This window comes from Aulostomus chinensis, chromosome 5 (genome assembly GCF_037954235.1).
Source record: "Aulostomus chinensis isolate RoL2024-O1b breed Wild chromosome 5, RoL_Achi_v1.0, whole genome shotgun sequence".
Taxonomy (NCBI): Eukaryota; Metazoa; Chordata; class Actinopteri; order Syngnathiformes; family Aulostomidae; genus Aulostomus; species Aulostomus chinensis.
Genome location: NC_141324.1, coordinates 4,670,648 through 4,679,793, shown reverse-complemented (window position 1 = coordinate 4,679,793; position 9,146 = coordinate 4,670,648). Strand labels below are relative to the sequence as shown.

The following is a 9,146-nucleotide window of genomic DNA, read 5'->3' as shown; positions in this document are numbered from 1 at the left end:
CAAGCTGGACAGACACAGATCAAAGACAGAATTGAGTCCAGAGAGGTGGAGGCACCTGGAGCCACTGGATCAGTTTGATCTTTGAGCAGAGCAAAGTAGTTTGACACACAAAGAAGGTCGTCTGGAGAGAAGAGAGGAAGAGAAATCCGTCTCCCTTCTTCTCAACGGACGAACACAGGAGAGGACGGACATCAGATGGACAGAGAGAGACACTGCTGGACTCTCAGAGCTGTTAAGGCATCCAGCTGCAGCCAGGAGACAAACAGGGACGCTGCTTGAGGACATCATCCAGGAGGCTCTCCATGGTGTGGAGCTGGGGTCTCAGACTGGAAGCTCTGGCTGCTGAGTTGTCCAACCAGCCGTCACATCACCTCCTGAGCTCTAAGCCTCCTCTTGACCAGGTTCTGGATGCTGACTCAGCAGGAGACAGGAAAGTAATCAATGTTGAAGGAATTCCAAAGCGTCCATCGACCTGCAGGACAAACTCCTTCACTGTGTGGGAGGTTCAGAGTCCCTGGTTTGATTGCAGCTTTGACCTGAGCAGGTGTTCATCCTCATCTCAGTAACAGGGGACACTTTATCACAGCAGTGGACAAACATCAGCATTCATCACCCAGCAGCTCCTCTGATCAACAGAACAAGCTGAAGTATTCTGAGAAGGAGGGCATGGATCCCTCTACCTCTCACATGCTAAGCTAGCGCTCTACCATTGGAGCTAAGTCCTTGCTAAGGAGCAGCAGATGATGGAGGTTGACCTTCATGCAGGGTTGGATGACCTTCACCAGTTGGAGCTTCTCTGGTTGACCAACATGTGGAATCTCTTCAATACTCCAGTGGAGGTTTAAGTGGTGACAATATGGGTTAGTGACTGGGAGTGTGTGTGTGTGTGTGTGTGTGTGTGTGTGTGTGTGTGTGTGTGTGCGTGTGTGTGTGTGCGTGTGTGTGTATGTGTGTGCGTGTGTGTTTGTGTGTGTGTATGTGTGTGTGTTTGTTTTTGTATTTGTATGCAGATTTTTGCCTGGAACAACGGATTTTATTTGCAGCAAGAGCCTCCAGATCAAAGTCAGAATTGATGATGATGTCATCAGGGGGCTTTGATAGTGTATTTATTTGTACCTAGAATTCTCTCTTTGATCTCAGGAGGACATGAAAGAAACCCAACTGAGGAAAGTAGAGGAGAACATTCAGCTTCATTAGAAACACTTGAACTGTGTTGAATTATATATATATAATTTTATATATATATATATATATATATAAATCCTTCTGTAAATATCTTTTCTGTCTGTAAATCCTTATTTCTGTCCTCCACTCTTTATTATGCTATCTCTTGCTACCCCGGGACCAGAGTTAAATTTTCGTACCACCAACATGGAAATGTGAGTGGTTTGACAATCAAGATCCTTGAATCCAAACGTCTACAGAAACATAAAAACCGCAGCATCAAAAACGATAAGGAGAGTGATTTTCATTTCAATGTTTTATTCAAAAGTCCCACAAAAGAGAGGAGTTTACTGTTCCGTCCACAAACAAACTCCAACTCTGCTTTCAAGAACTCATCACCCTGTTGAAGCTCTGGTCTCCATGGCAAAAAAGCACACGCCTTCATAAAAGCTGTGAACCACTCAGGATCCAGCCTGCATTTGTGTGTGGAAAGAGATAGAAACCCCAAAAGATGGTGCACATTAGTCTCTCTCCTCATCTTCAGTGTTCAGACACAGCAGTGTGTGTGTGTGTGTGTGTGTGTGTGTGTGTGTGTGTGTGTGTGTGTGTGTGTGTGAGCAACAACTTAACACAGGAGAGGAAACCAGAACACTGATCATTGAATGTACAGCCACACTTCAACTCAATGAATGCTCTGCACAGAAGAATCCAGCTTCATTCCTGGATCAACAAGTCTTCTTCCAGCGAGTCAAACTCAATAAAAAATCAAACAAATCCAAGCAAAGGACAAGGAACTCCAGCATTTTCCCTCCCTGATGACATCCACTCAGTTTTTAAAGGTGAATGTGGTGCAGACGGTGCAGTTTGGCTGCAGGTCTTGGACAAGGCTCTGAGATGCTGGCTGCTCAACAAGAGAGAAGGGCTGGAGACCAGGAACTAGAAAGCTGAGGACTGCACTGTCCACACTCCTCTGAGACCTGCTTCCTTTCTTCAAGCGTCATCAAGACGTCCCAGCCTCAGATTTTCTGATTGGAGACAATGATGACCACCAGTACAAGGAAAAAAAGACAAGACAAAACAAACGCAAAATCCATCCAAATCCATTGATTGATTGACTGATTGATTGACTGATTGATTGCTGCAGTTCTAATGTGGAGTTTCAAACTTAGAGAACAGCTGCCGTAAAACACAGAAGAGGAAGAAGGATTTTTATCCAGAACTGAGATAAAAATTGAAAAGTTCAAAATAACATGAAAAATGGCAAATAATGTGTTGTTGTTTGTTGCCTTCAATCATTGCAGGAACAACATGAGATGGAAAAACAACTCTTTAATCTATTTAAAGTAGAAAGATGTCTGCAGACAACATCCACTCCAAATAGTCAAACACAAGGGTGGTGATCAAGTAGAGCCTCTACATGGAAACAAAAGCACTGACGACTTTAAAAGAGGACAGAAAGTTTATTAAAAGACAAGTTTATAAGGACAGTTAAAAGGTGTGTAGACGACTGTTTACACTTTAATTCAGCTGTAGAAGAAGAAGACCTTCACTGTGAAAACTCATCCTGTGTCACAGCCGCCCCTCCAGGACGGTCAGGGACCAACTTCAGTCCTGGTCCTGATACACCGGAAATCCAACCAATCCCTCACATAGGAACCATGTATTTGTTTGAGTGGTGCCCAGCAGCACAGCACCCTGCCTGAGCGTAGTAGGAAGTATCGGAGCCGGTACTGAGCGTGTACTGCATGTGTACTACTACTAAAAGTACTTCACCAGAGGCTCCAGCTGATGTCCCATATTTCTCCATCAGCTGGATGACATCACTGATATCAGAGACTCTGCCCACTCATTTATTTTCACACATCTCAAAGACAATTCAGTGTTTGATCAGGATCAATACTTCATTATAAAGATCAGTACTTGGTGCCAAGTGGATCTTTGATGGTGACCTCAGAGAAATCAGATCAGCCCTCACACCCTCCTATCCAATGGTGGCTCCATGATTTCAGCTTCATCCTGTCTCTTTCCTGCTGTGTTTTCTCCTCTCTTTGTCTCTGTTCCTGCAGTCACACTGGATAGTTCCTGTGTGAAGGGGACCAACAAAGTGGTGGTGGACGCGTTGTCCAGAGTTCCTTCAGTGTGGAAATTGACAGTGAACTGTTTTCCTCTCTCTGGTTCTCCTCTTGTCTTTTCCTAGCCTCCTACATCATTGCTTTCTGGGTGCACCGGTCAATGCGGTATCTTGGGACAAGAGATGCTGGACCACCGGAGCAGCCACTGGTTCACCTCCTGATAGGTTTACCTCATCTGTACAGAACAATGGGTGATGTACATGGTTTGAGGGGGTTTGGTTAATTATCATTTTGGCTTTTAAAAAAAATGCATTTCAGGTACTTTGGTGCCGTGACTTGCTTCTTGACCCCTTTCTTGAGGGTGTGTGTGTGTGTGTGTGTGTGTGTGGGGGGGGGGATAAAGGTCCCATGGCTGGTGCCTTTCATGCTGTTCCTTGTGTTGCAGCAGGTATCTGGAGGGTGGGGGGCTGTTCGTTCCTCCTAGTTGAAGCTCCTGGGCCCGGTGCTCTCTACATACAGAACCCGCCTTGCTGGCCGGGAGCCTCTCTTCCTCCTCATCCATTGTGACTTTCATTTTCAGCAGACAACATCTCTTCTTTCCACCTCCCTTACACACATGCACACATGAACCCACACCACCAACTGGACTGATGTTCACATCCAATTGTTGTCTGAGTTCAATTTTGGTTCATCGTTGTGTTTTTTCATGAAATAAATTCATTTTTTGGCCGTCAACCTGCGTCTCCCACTCTTGTCACGCTTCAAAGCCACGTCTTGCAAAGGTGGTTTCTTCCCAGTGTGCGTTCTCGTGTGTCTTTTCAGATGTCCCTTTTCTGAGAATCTTTTACCACAAACTGAGCAGGGGAATGGTTTCTCCCCAGTATGAGTTCTCATGTGTTTTCAGATCTCCCTGAACTGAGAATCTTTTGCCACAAAGTGAGCAGGGATATGGTTTCTCCCCAGTGTGAGTTCTCATGTGTCTTTTCAGATGCCCCTTTTCTGAAAATCTTGTGCCACAAACAGAGCAGGGAAATGGTTTCTCCCCAGTGTGTGTTCTCATGTGTCTTTTCAGATCTCCCTTAACTGAGAATCTTTTGCCACAAACTGAACAGGGATATGGTTTCTCCCCAGTGTGCGTTCTCATGTGTCTTTTCAGATGCCCCCTTTCTGAAAATCTTGTGCCACAAACTGAGCAGGGGAATGGTTTCTCCCCTGTGTGTGTTCTCATGTGTCTCTTCAGATATCCCTTTTCTGAAAACCTTCCTCCACAAACTGAGCATGGGAACAGTTTCTCCCCAGTGTGTGTTCTCATGTGTACATCCAAACTCCTTCTGTTTCTAAAACCTTGACTGCATGTTGAGCACCGAAAGGGACGCTCATCCTCACTGACTTCAGGCTCAGCTTCAGAAGAGTCTGACATCTGGTCTTCAGTCTGGGGTTGTACAAGTGGATCTGGGTCTACCTTGCTGGCTGGTTCTGGTTCTGGTCCTCCACACTCTTCTCCATCAGCTTCTGTTTTCAGAGGATGAATTGGGCTGCTGCTCAGAGACTCTGCTTTCAAGTTCTCCTCAGTAAGACTCTGATGAAGCTGTGGGAACTGAGGTTTCTCTTCGTCCCCTTCACTCTTCACAGGGACCAGAGTGAAGGGGAACGTGGTGATATCAGCCTCCTCCTGCCCTTGAAGCTGCCCTCCCTCCTCACTGGTCCAGAGCTCCTCCCACTCCTGTTTAATGAGGGGGGGCTCTGGGTCCTGCAGCTCAGGGGGAACCTCTTCTTTAATCACCAGCAGCTGCTCCACATCTGCAGGACACAAACAGCAACATCAGAAATCTCTTCATTTGACTCTGAAACAGCAGAGCAACAGACAGAAACAGAAATCAACTCAATAAAGAGACGTCCTGCTACTGACGACCAGTCAGCAAACTGGGAACAGAAACGCTGGCTTCAGATGCTTGGATCAACGTTGGGTCACCCAGGTCAAAGGTCATAGGTCCCCTCTGCTGAATGGTTTTGTCCATTCATGATCACATCTGCTAGTCAGAATGTTCATTTCTAGAATGAGACCCTGTAGGAGAATGAGAGTTCAGTCCCTAGAACCAGAGGGAACCTGTACCGATGCTAAACATGTCAGCCCACCTACACTCACAGCCAGGGAGGTGCTGGCCACTGGGAGAAGTGGAATATTCCCTAATGGTCGGTCCAGCCCAGGCCAACCGGGCAGTGGAGAAAAAAAGGTTGTTTTTAATGGGCTGATATAATTTCCAGTCTACAGGATCATCTTTTAACAAGGTAGCACCGTAGCAGCCTACAGAAGAACGACACAAGGACGCCAACATGCACAGCATGCTGGGCCAGCCTGTCACACACGCCTCAGTTAGCAGGAGTTAGCAACACAGTGTGAATGTCCCCTCAGCTTGGTCTTGTCTTGGTTCAGTCCAATGGTAACATGCTTCTGATGCCTGTCAATGGGAGTGTTCTTAACATTGACCACTGACAGTGACTCACACCTCAAGTCTCCTAAAATGCTCTCGCTGGCGCGCGGCTGAGGGCCTCAGTAGTTGAACTTCCTGGACTGAATTAGGGGCCCAGCACGTCCCTGGACACCCACGTACAGTCAGCCAAGGTCCAAGATAAGAACAATCTGGGAATGACCATCCCTTCCTGGTAGATCATCAAGCCAAACACACACACACACACACACACACACACACACACACACACACACACACACACACACACACACAGCCTGTCTTCAGTATAAAAGCTGTGTCACGTTCTGTCTCATTGGAAGACATCTCTGACTGTGTTGTTAGCAGGGCTGCTGTGAATCAAGAGGTTCTCCATCGATACCTGAGTCTCCATCACTGATTCCTCTCCTCCACCTCTTTCTGACACAACAATCCTGACAGTGACAGTCTGGGTTGGAGCTGAGCCAAGTTGGATCTGGTCTCTGGATCTGGACTGAAACTGCATTAAAATGATCAACAGAGCTTCATTGGTGTCTGCAGGAGTTCTACCTTTGTAGTTTGTCCCCTAAAGCTGCTGTAACTTTAGAGAATTCTGACGTGACTCATTTGCATATCGTGTGACTTGCTGCAGGAGACAGAGAGACTGCTGAGGTGAGTGTGTGTGTGTGTGTGTGTGTGTGTGTGTGTGTGTGTGTGTGTGTGTGTGCTGCTCTTTCAGCACCAACATCCTGGTCCTCCTGATGTGTCTGGTGGTCTTCAGCCTGGCAGCAACCACCTTCAGCTGCTCCATAGCTTTCCTCATGTCTCTGATCCATGATGGTGGTAGAATGGAGCTCCATCATCAGAACCAGTCCCACCAACATTGTGCTGCCTGCTCTTTGACTTTGTCTCAGGGGTTTTTCCAGCTGGTCTGGACCACTTGGTCTGATGAAGCTCCAGCTAGAATTCCTGGACTTTGTTTCCTGAGCTACTAAAACCTCCCTTTATGTTGGTAACAATGCAGCAGGTCCCTGCGGGGACTCACCTGCTCTGTCCAGCCTGACTCGGGGCTTCAGCACGGCATCGAGCAGCAACCTCTGCCGGCGGTTCTCCCGCTCGTACTCCGCCACGGTTTCCTCCAGCAGAGCCACGATCTGCTCCGCGGCCGCCGCCAGCCGCTCGGTGAGCAGCGCTCTCAGCACCGGGACTCCAGCCGCTGAGTCTCCTTCTCCCAGCTGCAGCAGGAAGTCTTCAGCGGCGGCGAGGATCCGCTCCTGGGCCGACACCCGCAGCAGCTGAGCGGCGCACATGTTGAGGTTCTACCGGCGCCACTCAGCCTTCAGGAGACAAAGACCGAGGCCGGGGGTTCACGGACTTCTCCTTCGTTCCTTGTTGTGTTCAAAACTTCTCGCTTCTTCTTCTCGTTTTGTGAAGCGCATTTTGATGACGTATGTAATGACGTCCGAAGCCTCGCCAGCCGGCAGTGACCACGTGACTGATTCAGGACCTGCTTCTCCGGCTTGGCGTGAGATTCTAAATATAAAGCAGTGAAACGCCGTGGTTTCCTCCCTCCTCGTCCAAAAGCGTTCGCTATTTGATTAAAGGAAGGAGAAACAAGTGACTCGATGTTGTGGAGGCTGAACTCAGAGTTGAGAGAACTTTCATTCTGATCTGAGAGCAGCAACAAAGCCACTGAGAAAAACTGAACCACTGTCAGAGTCGGCACAGCATCAGCAGTCAGGCTGTGTTCACACTGGGAGAAACCATCGGACAGAAACCTCCCTCAGTCACACTGAAGGAACCTGAACTGACTGCTGACCGATCCTTTTGCTGCCTGCTGACCCGATACCGGTGAGCGTGTTACGTCATTTCCTGCCTGTAATCCTGTCGCTGTGTTGTTCACTCTCTCAATCCTCCCTCAGGTGTACTGCTAACTTAATCGCTTTAAGCACCACTGTATACGACGTTTTGGTGTAATACAGAGGTTTCTGTCACTTCAGTCTTTAGCAGGACTTTGCTCTGAAATTCCTCGTTCTATTTGCCACAGGTCCACTAGCTCACCTTAGCATACTAGCTATGGCTGCTCTCTCTATTTCCGCCTCTCCCCCACCTCTCCCTCCCTCTCCTGCTCCATGTGCCAGATGTTTAGTGACTCCTCTGCCTCCTTTAGTGCTAATGGTACGTGTAAAAAGTGTAGTTTGTTTGTAGTCCTGGAGGCGAGGCTTAGAGAGTTAGAGACTCGGCTCCGCACCATGGAAGCTAGCGCTAGTCCTTTACCCTCAGGAGCTGCTCAGTCCACCTTAGCGGGTGCGGAGCCACCTAGCCTAGCCACCGCTAGCAGCTCCCCCGCAGCTCCCCCGCAGCCGGGAACTAGCCAGTCCCGCTGGGTGACATCACGAAGGAAACCTAGACGCAGTGAGCCCGTGTTTGCCCACCAACCCCTTCATGTTTCCAACCGCTTTCCCCCACTCAGCGACACACCCGCTGAGAGTGAAACTCTTCATGTCGGCTCTGTTGCTCGCAGCCCCGCTGTGAAGCCGACACCTTCGCAACGTGAAGGTGGAGACTCCAGCGAGCATAAAGTGCATCCCAGGGGCCAGAGTGGGCGACGTTGAGGCTAAAGATGCTGGCAAAACGTAAGGTTAAATACAGTAAGATTGTGATACATGGCGGCGCCAATGACACCCGGCTTCGCCAGTCGGAATTAACTAAAGTTAACATGGCTTCGGTGTGCAACTATGCAAAAACAATGTCGGACTCCGTAATTTTCTCTGGCCCGCTGCCCAATTTAGCGAGTGACGACATGTTTAGCCGCATGCGTTCATTCCATCGCTGGATGTCTAGGTGGTGCTTAGATAACAACGTGGCTTACATAGACAATTGGAGCTCCTTCTGGGGAAAGCCTGGTCTGATTCGGAGAGATGGCGTCCATCCTACTTTGGATGGTGCATCTCTCTTATCTAGGAACATAGGCCAATTTATTAGCAATACTAATCCCTGACAAGCAACCAGAGTTAAGACCAGCAGGCAGAGCTGCAGTTTAACACGCCCCTCTGCTGGTTCCTTCTGTTGTCACCCACCCAGCCTATAGAAACTGTGTCTGCCCTGAGGCTTTATAAGCCTGCACCCAAATCTGGAGGAGTAACTTTTAGCAACTTAGTTCAAATTAAAAACACTGCTCCAGCAAACCAACCCAGTAAAACTATTAAATGTGGTTTGCTTAATATTCAATCTCTCCCATCCAAGTCTCTCCTAGTGAACGATTTAATTACTAATTATCAGATTGGTGTATTAGCACTCACTGAAACCTGGGTGCAGCAAGATGAGTATGTTAGTTTAAATGAATCTTCCCCTCCTGGTTACATTAACTACCATGTACCTCGCACCACTGGCAGAGGAGGAGGAGCTGCAATCTATCAGTCAAATTTGGTGCTTAACCCTCCACCTAATTGTTCATTAACTC

At 48.1% G+C, this 9,146-nt stretch overlaps 1 protein-coding gene across 1 annotated transcript; it reads right to left on the bottom strand.

Moving 5' to 3' along the window:
- Positions 1 to 2,310: 2,310 nt before the first annotated feature.
- Positions 2,311 to 7,193, bottom strand: LOC147260931 (uncharacterized). The gene is made up of 3 exons (XM_086204789.1): positions 6,729 to 7,193; positions 4,867 to 5,036; positions 2,311 to 2,340 (listed from the first exon to the last, which is right to left on the bottom strand). Exons 1-3 carry the CDS (start codon positions 6,991 to 6,993, stop codon positions 2,311 to 2,313), a joined length of 465 nt encoding a protein of 154 aa, XP_086060915.1. The 5' UTR covers positions 6,994 to 7,193.
- Between the last annotated feature and the right edge of the window lie 1,953 nt (positions 7,194 to 9,146).

What these genes read in the sequence shown, in the direction of transcription:
- LOC147260931 (XM_086204789.1), bottom strand. Translation starts at nt 6,993, where the DNA reads ATGTGCGCCGCTCAGCTGCTGCGGGTGTCGGCCCAGGAGCGGATCCTC. An exon ending in AGTCAGGCTGGACAGAGCAG is followed by an intron (nt 5,037 to 6,728) that starts GTGAGTCCCCGC and finishes TGTGTCCTGCAG; the next exon opens with ATGTGGAGCAGCTGCTGGTG. An exon ending in TCCCCTTCACTCTGGTCCCT is followed by an intron (nt 2,341 to 4,866) that starts GTGAAGAGTGAA and finishes GTTTTACGGCAG; the next exon opens with CTGTTCTCTAAGTTTGAAAC.